Source organism: Mirounga leonina, unplaced genomic scaffold (assembly GCF_011800145.1).
Source record: "Mirounga leonina isolate KUSES-001 unplaced genomic scaffold, KU_Mleo_1.0 Mir_127, whole genome shotgun sequence".
In the NCBI taxonomy this organism is placed as follows: domain Eukaryota; kingdom Metazoa; phylum Chordata; class Mammalia; order Carnivora; family Phocidae; genus Mirounga; species Mirounga leonina.
This window is the reverse complement of record NW_023270316.1, coordinates 52,116,056-52,141,537: the sequence shown is the minus strand read 5'-3', so window position 1 is coordinate 52,141,537 and position 25,482 is coordinate 52,116,056. Positions and strand designations below refer to the sequence as shown.

General features: G+C 37.3%; 1 protein-coding gene across 5 annotated transcripts in view; it reads left to right on the top strand.

Annotated features, from left to right (window-relative positions):
• Positions 1 to 25,482, top strand: part of VWA8 (von Willebrand factor A domain containing 8) — a 345,308-nt gene that overhangs the window by 121,988 nt on the left and 197,838 nt on the right. For all 5 annotated transcript variants that reach the window (XM_035003301.1, XM_035003300.1, XM_035003303.1 and 2 more), the window contains 3 exons: positions 6,134 to 6,249; positions 14,336 to 14,442; positions 17,882 to 17,988. In XM_035003301.1, coding sequence (XP_034859192.1) covers positions 6,134 to 6,249; positions 14,336 to 14,442; positions 17,882 to 17,988 — 330 coding nt within the window. The remainder of the gene's footprint in view (positions 1 to 6,133; positions 6,250 to 14,335; positions 14,443 to 17,881; positions 17,989 to 25,482) is intronic.

The following is a 25,482-nucleotide window of genomic DNA, read 5'->3' as shown; positions in this document are numbered from 1 at the left end:
GGGTGAAATAAAAAGGTTAGTTTTTAATCTGAGGTTTTCAAGCAATAATTAATATTTCAAATAGACCAAGGCAAATTATGTATTTGTGCACAAAGGGATGAAAGGACTAACAAAAATGTTACTTGCTTTGAGCTGGAATTTTAATACCAAAGCCTGGTTGTATCATGCCAATCTGAAACATGATTGGTGATTATACATACATGCATTTGGATAGCAAAACATAAAGAACTAACTCTTCTTTAATACATGCAGTTTGGTAAGAGAAGTCTTTTAAAACACAGGGCACATGGGGAATAAAAAAGAGGGACTTGATGTTTAAAAAGTTGGAAGCCACTGCATCTGTTGAAAGGATCAAGGGCTGTCACCAACTGTGAATCTCAGTGTTCTCATCTCTAAAATGCAAGTGCTATCTACTTCATAAGGAGGTTGTGATGATTAAACATGAAAATGTGTGTGAAGAATCTCTTCCTTAGTAGCTGCTTAATAAATGGTAGTTTCCTTCACTTCCCAATTGGATACTCTGGGATCACTATAAATACAACATATCTTGTACCACTAAACTGTCTTTCCCCTTTAAATCTATTCGTATTTCTTATTTAATTTTCTGGCTGTGTTAAATAATCTGTCTCCTTGCCTTCCCATGATCTCCACTTAACCCGAAAGCAAATCTCATCAATTTAGCATCATGATGTCTCATCCATTCTCTTACCTATTGCCAGTAATTGTCCTGGTATTTGGTTTCATAATCTTTCTCCTGGAATATTGCCCTTTCCTTTTGACTGCCCTCACCAGCAACAGTTCATTCCTCATGTGGCCCTGGATTACTTTCCTGGGCCTGTTGTAACAAATTACCATAAACTGCTGGTTTATAACAACAGAAGTTTATTTTCTCACCTTTCTGGATGCCAGAAGTTTGGAGTGCATATTACTGCATCCAAGTCGAGGTATCCGCAGCACTCCCTCAAGGGCTAAAGGGAAGAATCTGTCCCTCGCCTTTTCCAGGTTCCAGTGGCTGCCAGCATTCCTTGACTTGTGGCCTCATTATCTTAATCTCTGCCTCCATCTTCACATCACCTTCTCTTCCATGTGTCTGTTCAGACCTCTCTCTGCCTCCCTTTTACAAGGATATGTGCGCTTGCATTTAGGGGCCACACAAATAATCCAGAATGCTCTCTTCTTTTCAAAATCTTTAACGTGGTCTGCAAAGTTAACTTTGTCATATGAGGTAAAACTCATAGGTTCCAGGGATTAGGATGTGGATATCTTTGGGGAGGGGACCATTTTCCAGTTGTCACAGACCCCCTAAACCCCAGGGATTAATAACTTCATCTCCAATTTGTCCCTTACTTGTTCTTCTCAGCTACACCATTCTCTTTCTTTTTCCTTAAACCCACTCATGTCTGCCTCAGGGCCCTTGGCACTCAGTGTTTCCTCCACTTAGATTTTCTACCCCGGATAACTGCAATTCAAACTCCCCCATTTGGATTTGCTCGGATGTCACCTTTTCAACAAGGCCTACCTGAAGCACTCCATTTAGAATCACATTTAGCCCCCATTTCATTCCTCTCTTTCTGCTTTAAAGTTCTTCATAAGGCTTATTACCCTTTGACATAATATATGTTTTATTCACTTTTTTTAATTGCTTATTTTCCCTCACTCAAGTTTAAGTTCCAGGATAGCAGGGGTTTTTGCTTGGGTCCCCGCTGTATCCGCAGCATCTGGAATTTTGCCTGCTATGTAGTAGACGGTCAACAAATGTCTGTTAAGTTAATGAATGAATGACTCATCCATAGTATCTCTGGAGTGGCCTTTCCCAAATCCAGCTCCTAAGTTCTCCCCATCATTAAACTGTTAAGGGATGAAATCTCTGCTTACGGACTGAAGGACAGCCTGCTAAATAAGCATGCCTGCCCAGTTCTGTCTGACTGTACGTTGCCTTTCTAGCCTCACTTTCTTACGGCTTCTCCTGAAGCACCCTCAGCCCTCCCGCACTTCTCTTCTTCCTGCTTGCTAAGCCCGGCACATACCCAGATGCCCCAGCTTCCTATGACACCGCCAGAATGTGCTTTCTCCCTGTCCCCTGTCAGATCTCTCTCAGCCCCTCAGACAGAAGTAACCTCTATCTCCAACCTGCTCTCATGACACTTGACTTACGATTCTGTTATGGACCTGTGGTCGCTGTATCACAGGTTTATTTTCATCTCCTCAATTAGTATTTGAACTCCTTGAATAGTGTGGTTTATTCTTCTTTCTCGTTTTTCCAGCCTGGTGCCGGGCCCATAAGAGACACTTAACAAATGTTTGGTGGATGAATGAATAAAGTGATTGATTAATTAAGTACTAATTTATTAACACATTGTCCCTAGCGTTTTCTCTCCCTGAAAACAGTATGTTTTCATAAAAGAAATAATGTGTTAAGAGGAAAAAGAGAAGGTTTATTGAAAAAAATTTCTGATCAGATCCTTCATATTTTTAAGCTGAATTACTACTACTAATAATGCCAATACAAGAAACCCCTTGAGGTGGGCGCTTAAACTCCATAACCATGGTAACTAAGGGAATGTGCTCATATCCTCATACTCTTTTTTGCAAGATAAAAGTGCAGTTAGAAATTTAATGTTATAAACGTTAAACACATTAGGAATTTAAGTAAAGTGCATTCTGAATTTTTAATTGATAACGCAAGAGCAGAAATAAGCAAACCCTTTATTCAACATTTAAATGGCTCAATGTAAAGCTTTGTTCTGATTTTTTTTAACACTGGATGTTATTGTAAAGCATTTTGATGTTAGCAACTGAGAAAGCTGATATTGTCAAATTCGCAAGACGTCCTTACTGATAACTGGAATGAAATGTAAAGCCTGAATTCAGTGTCATTCTTGGATGAGATTAGAATATTGTACATGAGGAAGTTACGGTATGGCTTATTAGGATGAGAATCTTCAGGTTGGAATCATTTGTCAAACATTTTCCATGATTAAAATAGGAATTTTTCGTGGGCCCACATATTCAGAATGGGAATTGCTAAGTCATATTTAGCATCTGATACTTTAAATTATACCGGCTCAAATAACCTTAATCTTATCCTCAATTCTGCCTTCTTTCTCATATCCATCAGGGGCCAAGTTCTCTGAAATATTTGTTGATTCCTTCTCTCCACTCTTTTTTGCCTTTTTTGCCAGTAATCTTACTGTACCTTATCGTTTTATAGACAGATCATTGCAGTAGCTTTCTGTTTCCTGTCTCAGTTCTCTCTGTCCTTCAGCTACTTTGCATGCTACCACCAGATTAATCTTTCTAAAATCGTATTACCACTTTGCACATAACAAAGTCCCATTGCCTTTAGGAGTAAGGCCAGACTCCTCCAAGTGTTAGTCCCAGGTCTTTGTTACTTAGGAGCAAGTTTTCCAGCAAGATCCTCTAGTAAAGCTGGGCTGATTTCCTCACATTTCTGCATCTATTTCTGTTCCTTTTGCTCTCATGCCTTTGTTCATAGCATTTCTTGTGCCCACTTGAATATTTTCATTTTAGCCCCTCTAACAGTTGTCAAGTGCTTCACTTATTTTGGCATTAAATTATATGCTATTTTGAATTGCAGTTTATACTTTCTTATATTTAAATATTGTCTCCATGTCTAGAATGCAAATTTGTTGAAAACAAGGATGAACCAAATGTTTGCTTATGAGTTCTTTGAGACATAGAATGTGTTTTTTAATAGAAAAAGGGATACATCATAAATGGTGATCATGCTCCCAATCTAGTCCCCAAAGGACCATTTAACCTATGTTGTAGCTGAGATATAATAGCACAGCACACCAGCATCTCATGGAGACGCAAAATACACACAGGAGGAGAAATCCCTGCCCTTTGTTCTTCCTTGGGACCTACCAAGATCAGCTTAAGTGAAATGCTGAAACAAGCCAATAGGCAGTGTGTCTCTGGCATCCTGGCACCCTCCCACCATCCATCCTGAACCCTCTGCTAACTTCATGGAGTCCTCCTCTGTGTTCCCTTAGGGGCTCAGGACCACTGTATTGCCCCCATTACCCCTGTGACATTTCCTCCTGGCCTCTTCTGCCCACCCCCGCAAAGGGCTAGTTGCTCCAAAAGTTCTTCTCTCACCTGGTTTTCAATGAAAACTGCTGTCTCCTAGTGCTGCTGATCTAAATTAGAAATTAATCCAATAATAATCTGATGCATTAAATTCATACTGAAGTGCAGGTCGCATGCCCTTCCTGTGTTAGATTTTTTTTTCATTTTGAAGAGGCTGACTTTTAACAATAATTGCTGACATTTGTTGAGCACCCATGTGTCTGACCTCTGCTAAGTGCTTTAGAACAATTTTCTTTTCTCTCTCTTCTTTTCTAGTTTCAAGTTTTTAATTCCAGTCAGTTAACATACAGTGTAATATTAGTTTCAGATGTAGAATTTAAGTGATCCATCATGTACATACAATGCCCAGTGCTCCTCACAAGTGCACTCCTTAATCCTCATCACCTATTTATCCACCCTCCATCCACTTCCCCTCCAGCACCTCTCAGTTTGTTCTCTATAGTTATAAAGTCTCTTTTCTGGTTTGCCTCTCTTTTTTCCCCACTATGTTCACCTGTTTTGTTTCTTACATTCCACATATGAGTGAAATCATATGGTATTTGTCTTTCTCTGACTGACTTATTTTGCATAATATTCTGTAGCTCCATCCATGTTACTGCAAATGGCAAAATTTAATTCTTTGTTATGGCTGAGTAATATTCTGTCATTCATCAGTCAATGAACATTGGGGTTCTTTTCATAATTTGGCTGTTGTTGATAATGACACTGTACTATAAACACCAGGGTGCATGTATCCCTTTGAATCAGGATTTTTGTGTCCTTTGGGTAAATACCTAGTAGTGCAATTGCTGGATTGGAGAGTAGTTCTATTTTTAACTTTTTGAGGAACCTTCATACTGTTTTCCAGTGTCTGCACCAGTTTGCATTCCCACCAATAGTATAAGAGGGTTCCCCCCTCCCTGCATACCTGCCAACAATTATTGTTTTCTGTATTGTTAATTTTAGCTGTTCTGACAGGTGTGAGGTGCTATCTCATCATGCTTTTGATTTGTATTTCCCTGATGATGAGTGATGTTGAACATTTTTTCATGTGTCTGTTAGCCATCTGGATGTCTTTGGAAAAATGTCTATTCATGTCATCTGCCCATTTTTTAACTGGATTATTTTTATTTTAGGTGTTGAGTTTGGTAAGTTCTTTATAGATAGTGGATACTAACCCTCATAACAACCTTAAATGTGAAGGCATTATTGTCACCAACTTCAAGATGAGAAAACCAAGGCTTGAAGATGTTGAATAATCCACCAGGCTAATACATGAGAGCCTGATTTGTCTGATTCCATAGCTGATAAACTTTATCAGTCATTGCATTACGCTGCCCACTAAGATAATTTCAAAATCACGTTAACAAATATTTACTGGTACTCACATATCCCAGTTCTGTACTAGCAGCTCTATTAATGGGATTTCTTATTTTTTTTGAAGAATAAGAAAACAAAGTGAAATTCTTCTGGCATTATAAGCGAAGGATTTCAAACTGCAAGCTGCCACCCAAGGGACAAACTGGTTGACACCTCTGTGGTCAGCAACCTAAATTATCCACAATTCCTTTTCTCCATTTCAGAAGCCATAGATTTACCTAAAGCTCTAAGCATTTTCGGGCTATCTGAACAGTTCAGCTTTGTGTAGGCAGGGGAAAAAAAAGAACAAATAGTTACTTGTACATAAAAGCTATTTGTAAGTCAGGTGTGGCCTGTATTATGTAACATCTTTCCTCCATCCAACCTCTTCTCCCCTCCACCCAAAAAACATGTATGCACAGCACTTAGCATAGTAAAAACGCTTTTATTGAATTTAACTGATAAACACTTTTTATAGATTCTTTTAAAAAACTATCTTTAAGGATGCCTTAAGTGTAAATTGGTTTTCCTTTATTTTTATTTGTAATTCATTAACAGTACTTATGTATTTGAAGTTTGGCCTTGTCCTTCAGGAATAATGAATTCTGCTCTGATCCCATCTAAAGGGACTCTCAGCAAGTGGAAACAAGGCTCTTAACAGGCTGTCTTTGCCTTTTGATAGGCACAGTCACTGGCCGCATCACTTTCTACCAGACAGCTGTTGCGGATTTCTCGTCGGCTGTCACAGTACCCTAATGAAAATCTTCACAGTGCAGTTATGAAAGCCTGCCTTTCCAGGTAACCACGTTCGCCTTTCTCACTGAATTCAAGTTTCTGGGTCTTTGCTAAAACAGTAACAGATGTTTAATTAATAGTACCCAAGGTCTGGAGAAAGTATTGCCTGAATATGTAGCTATTTCAACCTCATGTTCACTTAGAACCCATTTTATCCTACTTAGGCATAACAACAATTTTAAGGGCTATTTTGTGGGTGAGAAAACTGTTTAAGTCACTTGCCTAAGTCAGAGAGTAGTAAATAAGTAAAAGTGGGTTTGGGATTTGAACGCTGGTGTATGTGTCTTCTCAGCTAGTGCTCTTCACCATTACACTAAGCACTTCCCAAATTGGCCTTGGAACTTTCCATGCTTGATAGTACTGTTCTGTTGCCTAAATTTAACAAAACTAATATTTTTTATACTTGTTTGGAAATTATTATAAAATACTGGCTTATAGAATTTTCTTACAAAATCACACTTGCATGAAACTATTTTAAGAGTAATAAAAAGTGGGACGCCTGGGTGGCTCAGTTGGTTAAGCGACTGCCTTCGGCTCAGGTCATGATCCTGGAGTCCCGGGATCGAGTCCCGCATCGGGCTCCCTGCTCGGCAGGGAGTCTGCTTCTCCCTCTGACCCTCCCCCCTCTCATGTTCTCTGTCTCTCATTCTCTCTCTCAAATAAATAAATAAAAATATTTAAAAAAAAAAAGAGTAATAAAAAGGGGGGGGTGCCTGGGTGGCTCAGTCAGTTAAGCATCTGCCTTCAGCTCAGGTCATGATCCCAGGGTCCTGGGATGGAGCCCCGCGTCGGGCTCCTTGCTTAGTGGGGTGTCTACTTCTCCCTCTACCTCTGACCCTCCCCACTGCTCGTGCTTGTGATCTCACTCTCTCTCTCTCAAATGAATAAATAAAAAATCTTTTTAAAAATAAAGAATAATAGGGATTAGTAACAATACCCAAGAAGCCCAGAGATTTCTTTTAGACTCTTTTCATATGATCTGGCAATTATTTTTGTGGTGGTTATGACTATTGTCCCATTCATTCCTTGATATAAAAAAGGAATTAAAAGAACCTGTTTTCAGCTTAGGAGAATCTGTAATTGCCCTCTATCAATCTCCAGTTTAGATGACAATTTTTCTTACAGTGAAAGTAAGCTTCCTGTGTTGCAACTTAAATTTGTTCTCCTTATGGTGTATCCAGCTAAAATGAGGCTCCTTTCCAGTGTCTTTAGAATAATTTTTTAAAAAACTGATAATTTTTTTTTTAATTTTATTTTTTTTGAGAGAGAGAGAGAGTGAAAGAGAGAGCACAAGAGGGGGTAGGGTCAGAGGGAGAAGCAGACTCCCCACCGAGCAGAGAGCCTGATGCGGGACTCGATCCCGGGACTCCGGGATCATGACCCAAGCCGAAGGCAGCCGCCCAACGAACTGAGCCACCCAGGCGCCCCTTAAAAAACTGATAATTATGAGAAATAATGAAATTGGTTCTTCTTTTCTTTTTTTTTTAAGATTTTATTTATTTATTTGAGAGAAAGAGAATGAGAGAGAGCACATGAGAGGGGGGAGGGTCAGAGGGAGAAGCAGACTCCCTGCTGAGCAGAGAGCCCGATGCGGGACTCGATCCAGGGACTCCAGGATCATGACCTGAGCCGAAGGCAGTCGCTTAACCAACTGAACCACCCAGGCGCCCTTCTTTTCTTTTAAGTAGAAAAATATTGGGCTTCCAAATGAAAATTAGAAAAGAAAATGCTTCAATTGCTTATTTTTCAGGGTCATGAACTGAAAAAAATATAGACAGAGAGAGAGATTCATTACCTACCCAGTATTTTCTTAGTCAGAACTTGGGTATAGATATGTGTTAATAGAAATAAATAGTTAATACTAAGCAATGTAAACAGTTTTGGAGCCTAAGGGGAAATAATATTTTGAATATTAGAATGAAATAGTCATACTCAAAGCATTCTATAAACTGTTCCAAAGAGTAGACAGACAGTGAAAACTGCAATCCACTTTGTGTCTAGTATAATTTTGATACCTGAACCCAACAAGAATAATGTATGAAAGGAAAATTACAAATCATGAAATAATCTAACTATATATATATATATATCTTTTTAAAATCATGAGCAATTTTGAATTATCTCAAGAATGTGAAGAAAGGGGCGCCTGGGTGGCTCAGTTGTTAAGCGTCTGCCTTTGGCTCAGGTCATGATCCCAGGGTCCTGGGATCGAGCCCCGCATCGGGCTCCCTGCTCCGTGGGAAGCCTGCTTCTCCCTCTCCCACTCCCCCTGCTTGTGTTCCCTCTCTTGCTGTCTCTCTCTGTCAAATAAATAAATAAAATCTTTAAAAAAAAAAAAAAAGAAAGTGAAGAAAGTTTAATATTCTATTTTTTAGTTCACTATATTAACATATTAGAAAAAAAATTTTTTTGAATGAATAAAAAGGATTTGATAAAACCCAGCAACCAAACCTAAAAACAAACCAAATTCTTAGAAAACCAGGAATATTCATAGTAAACCATGGAGAGAAGGAATATTCTTCAATCTGATAAGGGGTATATACCAAAAATTTAGAGCAAACATCTTTATGTTAAATACTCATATTTCCTTTAGAGTTAGGAACAGAACAAGAATGTCACCTTTTTGTACTTTCAGCCAGTGCATTTGCTCAAAGTTATCTGATTGACTATGTAAAAAATTCAATAGAAATTATATATAAGTCATTTAGAAAAATAGAGTTTAGTGAGATTACTTATAAATCCAAATCAGTGACATTCCTATATACTACTAAAAGTCAATTGAGGAAGTCTAATTATTTTTAAAAATAATCCCATTCAGAATAATAGTAGGAAGCTTTGAGCACCTAAGAGTAAATCTAATGACATATAACACTTTTATGGAGAAAAGCATAAATCTTTATTGAAAGTTGTAAAGGACTTAAATAAAAGGAAAGCTATACCATGTTCATGGAAGGGAAGCTTCAGTATTGTAAAGCTGTTCTACTCCAAATTCTCTATAGATATGATCTAATCAAATACTACTAAGGTTATACAGAATTTGACAAGCTGATCTCAAAATTGGCATGGAAAAAATAGCAAAGGAAATTTTGAAGAAGATTAAGGAGTTGTACTTTTTCTATCAGATAATCAGGATCTATCATAAAGCTGTACTCATTGTTACAGTACGATATTGGTGCAAGAAAAGACAAATAGTCTATTAGAATAGACTACAAAGACCAGAAACAGACCCCACACATCTGTAGGGAGTTAGTATATATCAAAAGTAGCATTATAAATCAGTATGGGAATGGAAGGACTTGTCAATAAATGATTAAAAATAAAAAATATCCATTTTATCCCATACAAAAAAAGTAAAATCCAGATAGATGACAGAAACACTATAAGCTACTCTACAAGTTACAAGCCACAAACTAAGAAATGTTTGATAAGACTTGTAATCACAAAAGGATTAGTATTCAGGGACTGTAAAGTATACAAATTATTGAGATGAAAGAATCAACACTAAATGGGCAAAGGATGAATAGGCATGCATACAAGTTAATTCAGATGACCAACAAACATTTGAAAAGATGCTCAATTTCATTATTAATCAGGAAAATGAGATTTAAAACAATAATCAGCTATCATTTCATACTTTTATAATTTTTACCTGTAAAAATTAACATTTTTTGTGAATAAAAGAAAATGGAATTATATTACTGCTGTTGGAATGGAAGTCTCATCACTTTGTGGTTATCTCACAGTATCTTTATGCCTAAGTATATTAATACTCTTTGATTTGACAATTCTGTTTCTTGATATCACCTCAGAGAAAGACTTAAATGAATGGATAAGGAGGCATGTGTAAGAATGTTCATGGCATCATTGTTTGTAACAATGAAAAATTGGAAACAGTAGGGAATGACTATACATTGACATATTTATATAATGTGATACTAAACAGTCATTAAAATGAAGTAGATCTGTATGTATCAATCATGACAGTTTAATATCAAGTAGAAAAACAATTTGCAAGAGGAGATTTGGTATTATTGCCATTTATGAAAATGTTAAATACAACAAAAATGCAATATATATATATATATTTTTTAAAGATTTTATTTATTTGAGAGAGAGAAAGTGAGAAACAGAGCACAAGTGGAGGGGGAGGGGCAAAGGAGAGGGAGAAACAGACTCCCCATTGAGCGGGTAGCACAATGCGGGACTCGATCCCAGGACTCTGGGATCATGACCTGAGCCAAAGGCAGATGCTTAAACGACTGAGTCACCCAGGTGCCCCAATGCAATATATTTTTAATTCATACATGTATAGCAGAATAAAAATATGGACAGGAGAAATACACACCAGTTTAGGGTGAGAATTACCCAGGAATGGAGAGAGATTAATAGAATGCTTAATAGTCTCTATAATTTTCTATGTGCTTGAAATATTTCATAGTTTAAAAAAATTTAAAAACTTAAAATTACTTCCTTTTCATACTCATAAATATTTCACTGAATTAAATAGCTAACTTTTCCAGTGTTATCAACTGACCACATTAAACCCTGTTTTGTTACCACCCTATTACACTTCGCAAAAAGTGAAACAGCTATCTTGTTTATGCATTATCTGTTGACTTTAGCAAGCCTACAAACTCAAAAACCTTTTTTACTAACCTTCTATTCATGATAGCACAATCACAGAAAGGAAAAAAAATCTATTGCTGCATAAAGTTTTTTTTTCTTTTTTTAATGACCTCATTCCATATTGAAGCAGTGAAAAGAAAATTGAATTTCACAAAAGTTTTTTTAAATGAATAGTTTATATTCATGACGTCTATTCTTTAGCAAACAAAATCAAAAGAAATTCTCTAGTGTTAGTTTGTTAAACATTAAATTTATTGAATATTAGCTTGGCTTTTAAAAGTCTTATTAATTTAATTTTAAAATACTTTTCATTTATTTGTTTATGCCAGTTAAGTTCAGACTGGAACATTTCTTCATCTGAGGGAATGGTTCCCTAGTACCTCATCCTCATATCCAAAATATGTACACCAAGTCTTGGAGCTAGATGTATAATTCATTTTCTGGATAGTTGAAAACCTAAGAAACCAAAGGGAAGAAAGATTTTACAAGATGAGGAAGTTATCAGATATTTTATGTTCCAAAAGTTCTTTTATTATAGAAGCATTAACTAGAAGTTCCTGGAATGAGTTCTATTCCGCTCAAGTATTTTGCATTCCATTACAGTATTTACTTAAAGAAAATCTTGGAGTGACGATCCTTTAGCATAGAAATTTGAGGCAGAGGTATTAAGAATTAGAAATGAAGATTAACTGTCTCTGACATTGAGGTAATGGAGACGTTTTCCCATTCACCAAAATACAATATTTTTCAAGAATTCCCTTGTGACATAAAATTAATGACATCTACTTTAAAAAAAACATTACTGTTCAGTGTTCTAAGGCTATAATTTAAGAAACCTAGATCTTCTTTAGGTTTTTCTGTTATTCAGCTTACTTTATAAGTCTGGCAGATCTGAATTATTTTAATGGGGCTTTGAAAAATGTTTGGTTCCATTTATCTTCCAGATATCTTGGTTACATTAAGCATCTTCTGAAATTTGTTAAAAAATTTTATATGCCCTATTTCCTTTTAAGTACTTCACATGTCTGAATTAACAAATAAAACCTTCCCGGAAAAGTAAATTACTCACAAATATAATAAACTTTATAAATAAGATGAGCCATAAGTTGTCTTAAATATTCCAGTGCTGTTTATAAACTTAAGACTTAAAATCACAGGTATCAATCAATTAATTAAGTAATTATACACTCTAAATAGAAGTCAAAGGCTGTCCGATAATCCCTGAGACCCACAGTCTTTTCTCCCACTCTTACTACTAATAGCAACACCCATCTTCCCAGCACTGGTAATTTGGGAGCATCTCCTATCCTTACTCTAGCTTCTCATGCTACCATCTTGAGAAATCCTATCTTATTCTTTAATCCAAAGATCGTATCTCACTTCTGTGACAATGACACAGTTATTTGAGTTGGCTTAGGGTAACTACTTCTGTTTCTGTGTTTCCCATAATATGGTTAAATCTTTCTTTAGTTTTTTGTTACAACCAAGACCATAGAGACTGGAGACTTTCCAATTCTATTTTTGCTGGTAGTAAATGAATATAATGATGATAATGATTTTTAAAAGGCACTATGATGCTCATGATGATAAATACCCTTGAAAACTTTACAGTAGGATATGTATTTGTTTGTGTTCTAGGAAAGTAGGATAGATAGAGCGATATTTCATTCATTTACTCACTTATTTTACAAAAGGCCACAGAAGGAGAGGAAAAAGCAAGTAGAAAATATCAGTGAGCAATGGAAAAAGAAGCCATTAACTAGAAAAAATTGAAACCTAGAAAAAATTAAGGTTGACCTCATACTACCTGACATACTTTCTTGTCATTTGTGGGGTGAGTCAGTATCTTTTAAAATATAAATTCTAGAGGTAAATATATTTCAACTTCCATACTACTTCTGATTATTTGGTAGTGCTGTCTGGGTGTGAGGTTGAAAATAATTCTGAAACATGTTCAATCTCAGTAGAAAAGAGTATCACATTGGCAAGCAGTGTCTGTCACTGACATTGGAAGGGAAGCATACATGCCTTTTTTGCAGTTCTCTATAGGCTTTGGAGGACAATCTAGAAATGTTCCAATATGGGGGCAAATGAGGATGTGTTGAGAGCAGACTATATAGATGTAAGGGGTTTCTGGGAATAGCACACAGCCTAAGCTTGAACGTGGTTATTGTCAATCAAGGTAGTCTGACAGGAAGTAATGGAGATGCAGCTGCAGAGCCTGCTGTCACCAGGCCAGACTCTAGTTTATGGTATAGTGGAGAGAGGCAAGTCGGGTGGGCATGGTGCCAAGACAAGGGCTCAGGAAACAAGCTAAAAGCCCAGTTATTGGGTCTGAGACATAAAGTGAGGCCTTGGTTTTAAACAAGGCAACAATCTAAGAACTATGATGAAAGGTCAGAGATGAACAACAGTAAGTCTTACTTGATGCTTAACTGTTGAGCTCCTGACCCAGAGTGATATAAATCCCCCCATCATAGCCTGGAACCAAAATGAGGAGGTAGTTGGGAGATAGGGTCAGCTACGTAAATTCTATTACAGAGAGGAAATCCATCAGTTCCTCACACGCTCATTCATTTGCCTTTTTGCTTACACCAGCATCTCTTTTATTAGAGCTTATACTCAAGGCTGATTCTAATCTACCACAAAGGATTTAGAGCTATGGAAAACCCAAGTTAGAAGTGTGATGTTCTTAGTATGTTTATCGTGGCACATAGTGGTTAGTTTATAGTAGTATAGCACAGGTAATAGGTTAAAAATCATTTCTGTGGGCTCACTTGGGATCGTAAATTCCAGATACAATTTTATTTGTGTGGGTAGGAAACTCCATTTTCATTAAGCCCATGATGTTCATACCATCTATTTGTAAATGAAGAATGCCTCTGTCACTCACCAGATTGTTGCTTTGGCAGCATATGTATAGAAGACAGGCAGGTATATTTTTTAAATGGAAGGAAAGGCCAAACTGTATAATCCTAAATTGAATAATTTGTGTTAGAAAGCAAACATCATTAATCCACTTCCACTAATTTGAATTTCTAATTGCCAAGTTGGAGCCAGTTAAGGTGTTATTTTATCTATTTAAGAAAATTTGATAATCCAGTTAAACAATTAAACAAGATTTGTTAAGTATACTAAATCCATTTTAAAAAGCAAATCATTTTAAGTCTTGTCCTGTAAAATGTTGTATATACGTGAATACTGCTAATTACATGTAAGTTTTATTAAAGGAGATAAACAGATATTCATCTTCACAGGTACTTGAAGTTTATATTTATTTCAAAATTTTTTATTATTTGGATTTCACAGCTCAAGACTGAGCTTCCTTAATTGGTTGTCTTGAGATAGAAAGAGAGGAAGAAGGAGAGAAAGAGAGAGAGAGTTTGTGTGTGTACGTGCCAAAAGATATTTAGAAATCACAGAAAGCTTTGACTTTATCATTCTGTCCTCCCGGTCCTATCAGGTTCTTACCAAACCTTGCAAGGTCAGCATTAGAAAAAAACCTGGCAGATGCTGCAATAGAAGTAAGTACTGATAATCATCAGGAACCAAAACTGGAGGATTACAAATGTAAGTATTTGACTTGTTTCTTTTTTTAGTGAAATAATTATTATCAAACATTTGTATGATTATTTTAATATCAATAAAAAGTGGTTTTGTTTTCCATCTACTTTATTTTATGTATTGGGTTGAAGAAATCAATCTTTTATTTATTAATTTTTAAATTGAAACCCACTTACAAATTAAATCTTAGAATATTTCCTTTATTTGCCTGGGTGACTCAGTTGGCTAAGCATCTGCCTTCAGCTCAGATCATGATCTCGGGGTCCTGGGATCATCCCTACTTAGCGGGGAGTCTGCTTCCCCTCTCCCACTACCCCTCCCCCATGCTCGTGCATGTGCGCGCACACTCTCTCTCAAATCTTAAAAAAAAAAAAAAAGAATATTTCCTTTATTTCAGTGCATACCAGATACAGGTCCTCCTCCAAAGAGTCACAATTGACACAAACATATGAGGCTCTGAGAATTCCTGCTCTAAAGAAACTTGAATGATTTGGTTTTACCTTTTTTTTTTTCCCAAATATATGTCACCATAGAATCTAGAATTCTGCTTTCTTTGCAAAACATTTACATTTTGAGGACCACTAGTTCTGTGGGATATGTTCAGGAAACTGTTCTAGGTTGATGTAAAATAAAATAATATTCAGAGTACCATTTCATGCCTTCTTACTCCTTCCATTTCTATTCATATTGTCTTTTGTGGTACTTTTCTTCTGGATAACCATACGTATTTTGAACTTTGGGATGGTTTAGCTCTTCCTATAGAAGTTCCTTATTCTTCAATTAGAGCACAACGAAAGTTTCTCTACTTTTTGAGATAAGTACCTATTCTATCAAAAATCCTATTCTATCAAAAATCCAATGTGGGACCCCCTCTCTAATGAGCACTTATTGTGGCTCTCTTTGTGGTAGGTGTTTTTAATAGTTGGGGCTACTGAGACAAGAATTTGGTGTTAAATGACATGACTTTTTTTTAAGATTTTATTTATTTATTTGACAGAGAGACAGAGAGCACAAGTAGGCATAGCAGCAGGCAGAGGGAGAAGCAGGCTCCCCGCCGAGCAGGGAGCCAGACGTGGGGCTCGATCCCAGGGCCCTGGGATCATGACCCAAGCCAAAGGCAGCCGCTTAACCAAGTGAGCCACCCAGGTGTCCCTGAGATGACTTTTTTAAGAGTAAAATTAAAAATTCTACCTACTGATGGATCTGGGTCCAGATATGCAGAGCCAAGTCAAAGAGACAGAACAACTCTGGAGCCAGTTCAAAGAGACAGAACATTACAAGTCAAACTTGTAATGTTACTTGACTGAATCTCTTAACATATCCAAAGACGAACTGAGTTGTTCTGACAATAGATTTTTCAGTCTTGGTAATGGGCCAGTGTCAGCAGTTCCCATCTAAGCCTGGCGTAGGGGATAAGGAACCCAAGAGACTGTTGACTCATCTGGTTCCCTTTATCTCTTGAGGAGAATTCATTTAATGTACTCTCCTTGTTCAGAGGACAAGGTTCACCAAATAACCTGATGAGGATTTAGCTTTCTGTGTAGTTCTCCCTCCAGATAATATGCTGGCATGGCAACCAGTGTATCATAGGGTCCATATGAAAGGCGCAGCTTTCATTACACTGTAATATTTTCAAGTCTTGTTTTATATATCAGAATTTATATATAGATCAGAATATATGTCTTTAATATTCTCCTGAGAGTCAGGTTTGTGGTCAGTTGACATAACAAAATTAGGTTTTGAGTATACCAGACTAAGAACCTTGATGAATGGACTAAAATACTGCCATCCTATGAGATTTCTTAGCAGACAGCTAGCGGGTTTCCCCCAGGGAAGTACAAGCATCACCATCCTCTGAGTGCATTTCCCTTTTCAAGCTTGAGATTTTAACAATAAACATTAGATGAGTGAATTAAATTGTCCTGAAGCCCTAAATCTACTGAACAGATGTGTTCCATAAACTAAACCATAGATGGTATCAGATGCTACTTGAATCTGAAATTTTGTTTGTCATCTTAACATACAAGCATATAGTAAAATTCCTGCCACAATCCTGGTCTTTGTCTGCACAGTTTTGTATTGGGTCTGTTTCAGAGACCCTGCTGGTAGTAAATAAACAGTAGATTCTCAGCATGACAGCTTATAGGTTTTCTTCCCTGTGGAACTTGTTAATAAAAGGGAAATGGCAAGGATCTATTGGAGGGAGAGGTCTCCTGTGCTTTGGCAAAAGTGTAGCACTGAACACTGATTAAACAGGGTGACAGTTTAATTATTTTTAGCTCAAAATCATTCGTGGTACTGCAGAACGCAAATGTTGCTCTTCTCCACTTGTCTTTCAAAATGCTTTAGCACAAAAGGGCAGTTTTCTTATTTGAAGGGTGGCAGGGTGGGAAGGTGGTAGATGGGTCAGTTGTTTAAGGCATCATGATAATCTGTCTGCTTGCTCGGGTATTTCCACAGGATGGAGTATTATTTGGAGTCAAAGGATTAAACATACCCTACTTGGCAGAAAGAATATTAGACTATACTAAGTTCTATTTTTAGCTCTGTCCATGTTAGCTGGGTGGTTATAAGCAAATTACTTAATTTATGTCCTTAGCTTCCTCATAGTTCTTGTCTCATTGTTGAGAATTACATGAAATTATATGAGAAAACAATGAAGCTTCTGATTTGAGATCTGGCCCATAGAAGGGCCTCAATAAATGATAGTTTCTATTGTGATCATCAGTACTATTATAAAAACTACTACCATTAATGTTATGATTATTAACCATGGAGAGAATGTATATGAGATGTGTTCCTTGACTTCAGATTTATTATTGGGTTTGCTGGCTGTCAGGAGCTCATATTCTATTCTAGACCAACTGTTTAAAGCAAATAGGAGATGACACAATAGTAATCATCACAGAATAGCTGTGTAACACCTGGGGTGCTTATTTGAAAATACAGATCTCCTAGACCATCCCTGGAAATCATAATTTCAGAGGTCTGGGGTAGTTGATTAATCAGTATTTTTTACTAGAATTCCAGGGGGTTCTCACTTGGAGTTTTTCAATGGGTGGGTCCCCCAAAATGATATTCAGAGTACTTCAGAGCTTTTGAATGTATATTTGGTTTGTTTTATGTGTTATAGTCTCGGACAAAACAAGCTCATGGAGGTGGCTTAACGGAGTTCTGGGGTTCTTCTCTAATTGTATCTCTGTTGTTTGCTGACATGCATTATTTTATATAAAATTAGTTATCTTTTAGAACATTTTAGGCATTTTATGTAGAGCTATTATGTTTTATTACCACCTTCAAACTTACTTCTTTTAGATATTAAATTGAAATTCCTTAATGAGCCCATAAGATATTAAAGATGCTATGTTGCGTTATGTTCACATTGGACTTGGCTTCTCTGAGCACAGTGCTATGAGTAATTCTTCGTCCTGTGTGAAATGTTTAGGTGAAACAGCATCTGGATCCCTGAGGATTGGGGCTGTTAGTGCACTGATCTATAATGCCCATGAGAAAATGAAAGTGCCTGATGTTCTGTTCTATGACAACATTCAGGTAAGATCATTGCTTTGCATTTATGAATAAATCTCCTCTTACATTGTGGTAATTAACTCCACAATGAAACTGATGTTCAATTATTTTTGTAATTTGCTAAGTTCAATTCAGATGATGCCAAATGAAGTGTTGACACATCTTTTATTAAGGCATTGTAAACTTTTAAATTCTTTCCCAAGACACTTGAAAATTGGAAGAGTTACTACTGTGATTAGGGTAATATATTTTATATGTGCACATGCTCTAGACTCCAGGTAAATAAAATGAATATATCACTAAACGAAAAACAAAATGAACTAATACTCATCCTCTCTTTTGCTTTCCTGTTAAATTATTTCAGTAGTTCAAAGAGGATGTATCCTGTGCATTCTTTTCTACATATTCCTTTCCTTTTCCTGAAAATTCCTAATATTTTTCTCTTGTTCACTTTTCCTTTTTAAGGAGGAAAGTAGATAATTTCTCACTTGTAAACTAACCAATAATTATGGACCTTCCACTAAGACACAGAAATAAGTGTATATCCAGAAAGCTTTTCTATAGATGTTCACTTTAATAAGAATGTTTTCCGGAGAAAATTACCCATAATGTAGGAGTTTTTTCTTTTCCAGATTTTATGTTAAGTGGTTATATATTTATTTTATAAAAAGAAACATACTAAAATTTTTCTCTAATATTTGGTCCCTAATCTGAATGTAAATAATAACCTTATATTAATAATGTTGGAAGAACTCTACTTACTATTTTTTTTAAAGATTTATTTATTTACTTTGAGAGAGAGAGAGAACACATGAGCGGAGGGGGCAGAGGGAGAGGGAGAGAATCCCAAGCAGACTCCTCGCTGAGTGCGCAGCCCCACCTGGGGCTCAATCTCACGACCCTGAGAGCATAACCTGAGCTGAAACCAAGAGTTGGACACTTAACTGACTGTACCACCCAGGTGCCCCACTTCTTACTATTTTTACTATATTAAGGAGTTAGAAAAATTAAGCTTTTTATCTGCCATTTCCCAATCATATTTGTTGTTCAGTGAGTACCATAATTTATATCCCTACATTATATTAGCAGTATAGAAGGTATCTGGGCAAATTGTTCTTTCTCAATAAAAATCTTGATCCAATATTTTGAAATCTGTCAAAACTGTAATTATTACCTATGAAATAGGCAAAGACATAACCTGGATTTGTTTTGTATCCGTTCTATAGCCCATTAACTAATGTAAGTTTTACTTCTCTTCCAGAGCATTAATGCTCTTACACAAGCAGTGGACAAATGAGCAGACAATAAAGTTACTTTTAAGACACAAAGAAGGAAAACAATCTTGCCTATCAAAGAAAGACAAAAACACGATTGTAAGGAAAATAGACTATTTCCAAGCACTGATGGTATTGTGTTCTGCCCATGTAGTGGAAAGGAATAAAGAAAAAAGAACCAGGAAACTTTGTTAGAAGAGACAATTTGAAAAACCCCATGGTAGCAAAGGTTGAAAAGACCTCCCAGCATTTGAGAACATAGGAAATTCAGTAGCAGCGAGAGCCATTGTGCCCTTGAACACAGTGTCTGTTGCCATGGTGTTTGTGACATGGACAGTGAGGACCGCAGGGCTGCTGTGAACTTTACATAGTGGCCCTGAGGGACTTGCTGTCGCCTGTCTCCAGATGTACCCTTGCTTCATAAAGCATTATGAATTAACCACTAATGAAAAATTTTAGCTGTACCAATTCAAGGAACCATGGCTTTGGATTACATTTGCTTTTGTTGCATATGTTATGATTTCCTTTTAGTCTGTACTTCCTTTTGAAGCAGTAGTCTTTGGTGTCTCTTGAATATTTAGGGGCTTCTCTACCATCTCTTCTATGTCTTGTGGTCCCCTTGCCACATGGTATTGAAATCGATTTTTTAAATGTGTTTTCCACACCACTAAAGTAAAGTCTGTTTTTCTTTATTTTGAGTCTTCAGCAAATAGCATGTGCTTGGCAGATAGTGAATGCTGAGCAAGTATGTGGTGAGTGGATTAATAAAGAAGGAGTAAGATTTTGAATGTTTATAATGAGGCTATTGTTTTATTAAATCTGTCATTAAAGAATGTTATATAGTAGTAAGGAGAAATTGGAAGAAAGAGAAAGCAGTAGCCTCTTTAACCCCAAGGAATTTTAGTTCTGAAAAAATGTTTAAAATATCTACTATGTATCAAGCCTTGTTCTAAGGTATTTGGATAAAGGGATTAAAATATGCACACATGCACACATGTGGTTGTGTAGCTCCAGGGCTCTGTCAAGGGAGAAAGACAAGAAAGTACACATGATTACTGTACAGTGTGGTGGAAGTACACACAGGTTACTATGGTAGCACTGATGAGATGATTGTCCCAGATTGGAATAATCATGGAAAATGAGCTAACCAGGCAAAGTTGACTCTCTCAGGCAGAGAGACTAGCATTTGCAGAGACTTGGCTATGTGACAGACTAGTTCATTTAGGAAGCTACATATAATTAATTATCACTGACACAGAGCTGAGGTTGCAAATGCAAGAGTGACAAGCGATGAGGCCAGTGGGTTAGGAAAGGGTCAGAACATCTTGACCTTGCTAATTAAGGAATCTGGATGCTATTCAGAAGAAGTGAGGAAGCCATTGAAAGATGTTAAGCACATTTCCACTTGCTAACTTTGCATTCACTCTTTAATGTTGTCTATGAGTTGGAACCAAGGCAAAGAGAGACTTGTTAGGGGGTTGTTGCAGTAGTCTAAGTACAAGTTATGAAGGATCTGAACAAAGGGGGTGACAGTGGGGATAGAGTGGAGAGGACACGTAGCAGGGCTGTTTAGGCGGTGGGTAGAGTCAGTGGAACTATGTGTAAGATGAAAGCCAAGATTCATCCTCAGGCAGCACATAGTCTGATGGAAAAGTAAACAGAAGAGAAAAGAGAAGATTATTCTAAATTTTTGACTGAATATAATGTTGGAGAAGAGTGACAGGAAATGAGGCCAAGACTAAATTAGGAAGATAAGAAGGGGAGGGGAGTCCTGGGGAGAGGCTAAATTGGTGAAGGGAGTTGAGAAGTATAGACTTCCAGTTATAAATTAAAGTAGTCATGGGGATGTAGTGTACAGCATGGGGAATATAATCAATAATATTATATCAACTTTGCAAGGTGGCAGATGGTGGTGATCATTTCACACTGTATATAAATGTTGAATCATATTGCACAACCTGAAACTAATTTAACATTATAATGTCAGTTATACCTCAATAAATAAATATCCTTTAGCAAAAAAAAAAAACAAAAAAAAAAGGAAGGAAGGATGAACCTTTGTTTCAAAGGTATTAAGAGTCATTTAAGGAATTTTGAAAAAAGAAGTGACATGATTTTGAACGAAGAAGTAACTGTCAGTTATTTAAAGAACACATTGCCTCAAGCAGAGACTGAAGTTAGAGAAGCCAAATTGGCTGATAAAAATCTAGGCCAGAGATGTAAAATCCTAAATGAAAACTGGGGATAGAAAGGAAGGGATAGATACCGTTGACTTTGGGGTGGCTGAATGGCTTAGACTTGGTGTCTCACTGGCTCCTGGTAAGGGAAGAGTGAAGTGTGCAGGAAGATGATGGTAGAGGTTTGGTCAGGTGGTAGGAAATGATGCTATTCATGGGGATAAAAGATACCGGATAAAGAATGAAGTTGAGAAGAAAACAATGAGACAAGTTTTGGATACGTTGAGGTTGAAGAAACTGGGAAATAACCAAGTACATAGTTTGATAGGTGCTCAGAATATGAGGCTGGAGTTGAAGAGGAGAGTTTTACTATTGAAGATCAGCATAGCATTGGTAGCTAAAGCAATGGAATGGATGCGAGGATTTAGGGAGAGTAGTCTGAAGTAGCTCTTCAAGCACAGACTTATGGATACCCAAGTCTTATACAGCCCTCCCTCACCCTTGGGTGAGTGCCCATGTACAAGCAGGCACAAGCTACTCTGCCCTGAACCTTGACCCCTGAGGAGAGCATGTAAAAAGGTACTGAGAGAGAGCAAATGAAGGAACATGGGGGAAATCAGTTATCTAAGGAATTGTTACAACAAGAAGATCCAATCTAAAAGGTTACAGAGAGAAATTGTTAGAGAAGTAGGAGGGATTCAGGAGAGATGGACAATTAACTGGAAGAGGAAACTTTTAAGAAATTGTCTGTGCCTCACCAATCAGACGACAAAAAGAAATAAAAGGCATCTGAATCGGCGAAGAAGTCAAACTCCCACTCTTTGCAGATGATATGATACTTTATGTGGAAAGCCCAAAAGACTCCACCCCAAAACTGCTAGAACTCATACAGGAATTCAGTAAAGTGGCAGGATATAAAATCAGTGCACAGAAATCAGTTGAATTTCTATACACCAACAACGAGACAGAAGAAAGAGAAATTAAGGAGTTGATCCCATTTACAATTGCACCCAAAACCAAGAGATACCTAGGACTAAATCTAACCAAAGAGGCAAAGAATCTGTACTCAGAAAACTATAAAATACTCATGAAAGAAATTGAGGAAGACACAGAGAAATGGAAAAACATTCCATGTGCATAGATTAGAAGAACAAATATTGTGAAAATGTCTGTGCTACCTAGAGCAATCTACACATTTAATGCAATCCCTATCAAAATACCATACTTTTTTCAAAGAAATGGAACAAATAATCCTAAAATTTGTATGGAACCAGAAAAGACCCCGAATAGCCAGAGGAATGTTGAAAAAGAAAAGCAAAGTTGGTGGCATCACAATTCCGGATTTCTAGCTCTATTACAAAGCTGTAATCATCAAGACAGTATGGTACTGGCACAAAAACAGACACATAGATCAATGGAACAGAAGAGAGAGCCCAGAAATGGACCCTCAACTCTATGGTCAACTAATCTTCGACAAAGCAGGAAAGAATGTCCAGTGGAAAAAAGACAGTCTCTTCAACAAATGGTGTTGGGAAAATTGGATAGCCACATGCAGAAGAATGAAACTGGACCATTTCCTTACACCACACACAAAAATGGACTCAAAATGGATGAAAGACCTACATGTGAGACAGGAATCCATCAAAATCCTTGAGGAGAACACAGGCAGCAACCTCTTCGAGCTCAGCCACAGCAACTTCTTCCTAGAAACATTGCCAAAGGCAAGGGAAGCAAGGGCAAAAATGAACTATTGGGACTTCAAGATAAAAAACTTTTGCATAGCAAAGGAAACAGTCAACAAAAACAAAAGACAACCGACAGAATGGGAGAAGATATTTGCAAATGACATATCAGATAAAGGGCTAGTATCCAAAATCTATAAAGAATTTATGAAACTCAACACCCAGAGAACAAAGAATCCAATCAAGAAATGGGCAGAAGACATGAACAGACATTTTTGCAAAGAAGACATCCAGATGACCAACAGACGCATGAGAAAGTGCTCAACATTACTCGGCATCAGGGAAATACAAATCAAAACCTCAGTGAGATACCACCTCACACCAGTCAGAAGGGCTAAAATTAACAAGTCAGGAAATGACAGATGTTGGTGAGGATGCAGAGAAAGGGGAACCCTCCTCCACTGTTGGTGGGAATGCAAGTTGGTGCAGCCATTCTGGAAAACAGTATGGAGGTTCCTCAAAAAGTTGAAAATAGAGCTACCCTACAACCCAGCAATTGCACTACTGGGTATTTACCCCAAAGATACAAATGTAGGGATCCAAAGGGACACATGCACCCCAATGTTTATAGCAGCAATGTCCACAATAGCCAAACTATGGAAAGAGCCTAGATGTCCATCAGCAGATGAATGGATAAAGAAGATGGGGGTATATATATACAATGGAATATTACACAGCCATTAAAAAAAAAATAACATCTTGCCATTTGCAACGATGTGGATGGAACTAGAGGGTATTATGCTAAGCGAAGTAAGTCAATCAGAGAAAGACAAGTATCATATGACCTCACTGATATGAGGAATTTGAGAAACAAGACAGAGGATCATAGGGGAAGAGAGGGAAAAATGAAACAAGACGAAACCAGAGAGGGAGACAAACCATAAGAGACTCTTAATCTCAGGAAACAAACTGAGGGTTGCTGGAGTGGTGGGGGGTGGGAGGGATGGGGTGGCTGGGTGATGGACATTGGGGAGAGTATGTACTATGGTGAGTGCTGTGAATTGTGTAAGACTGATGAATCACAGACCTGTACCCCTGAAACAAATAATATATTATATGTTAATAAAAAAAATTTTTTTAAAAAGAAAATTAAAAAAAAATTGTCGGGGCGCCTGGGTGGCTAAGTCAGTTAAGCGGCTGCCTTCGGCTCAGGTCATGATCCCAGGGTCCCCGGGATCGAGCCCCGCATCGGGCTCCCTGCTCGGCGGGGAGCCTGCCTCTCCCTCTCCCTCTGCCTGCCTCTCTGCCTGCCTGTTCTCTCTCTCTGTCTGTCAAATAAATAAATAAAATCTTTAAAAAAAAAAAAATTAAAAAAAAATTGTGGTTGGGGCGCTGGGTAGCTCAGTTGGTCAAGCATCTGCCTTCAGGTCAGGTCATGATCCCAGAATCCTGGGATGGAGTGCCCCCCTCCCCCACCCTCCCTGCTCAGTGGGGAGTCTGCTTCTCCCTCTGCCCCTCCCCTGCTCCTTCTCCCTCTCCCTTGCTTTCTCTCCCTCTCTCTCTCTCTTTCATTCTCTCAAATAAATAAATAAAATCTTGAAATTGTCTGTGGTACTTAAGTGGGCTAAGAGATTAAGAGAAGAATTACGTAGGCAGTGACCTTAGCCTTAGCTAATGTTTGTTGACTTGAATGATCTAGTTAGATGGAAGGAGGGTGTGAAGTAGGAGAACATGAGTACAGTATAGAAGAATACAACTATACTTTGAATTGTTTTTCAGTATTTACATTGCTTTTTTATCTGGCTATGCAGGTGCTCATTCCAACTTTTCTGTCTTTTCCTCATGCAGATTAGCCCCTTTGTTACTAGAAGACTTAAATTGGCACTGACTTTTCATCTTAGCTGGAAGGAAGAGATCTCCAGACCACATCATCACTAGAACCCAGAATAAAGGGGTGTTCTAAGACTCCCTTTTAAGTAGGGTAACCACACACGTTGGCTTGCTTAAGATAGTCCCTAAAATAGTTCCTGTTTACATTTGTTGTCCATTATTATTAACGAGGTCTCTTTGAGTCTTAAAAATGTTCCGGAGTGGACAATAAATTGACAAGCCCATCCTACTTTCAGCTTTGTTAAAACTCTAGCTCAGTGGTGTATCTGAAAACATTTCAAAAAAATAAAAACTACAAAGATAAACATTAGGAAATACCCATCTGTTTTTGAAGGAAAGAAAAAACTTTCTGTTTTTCTAGGAAAGAAACTCTGAAAGGAAGTACAGCTTAATTGGACAAGTTAAACGGGAAATGCTTGAGATGTAAAAAAAAAAAAAAAAATCCATAAAACAAGTTAAAAAAAGAAAAGCAGGTAACAAGCTAGGAAAATATCT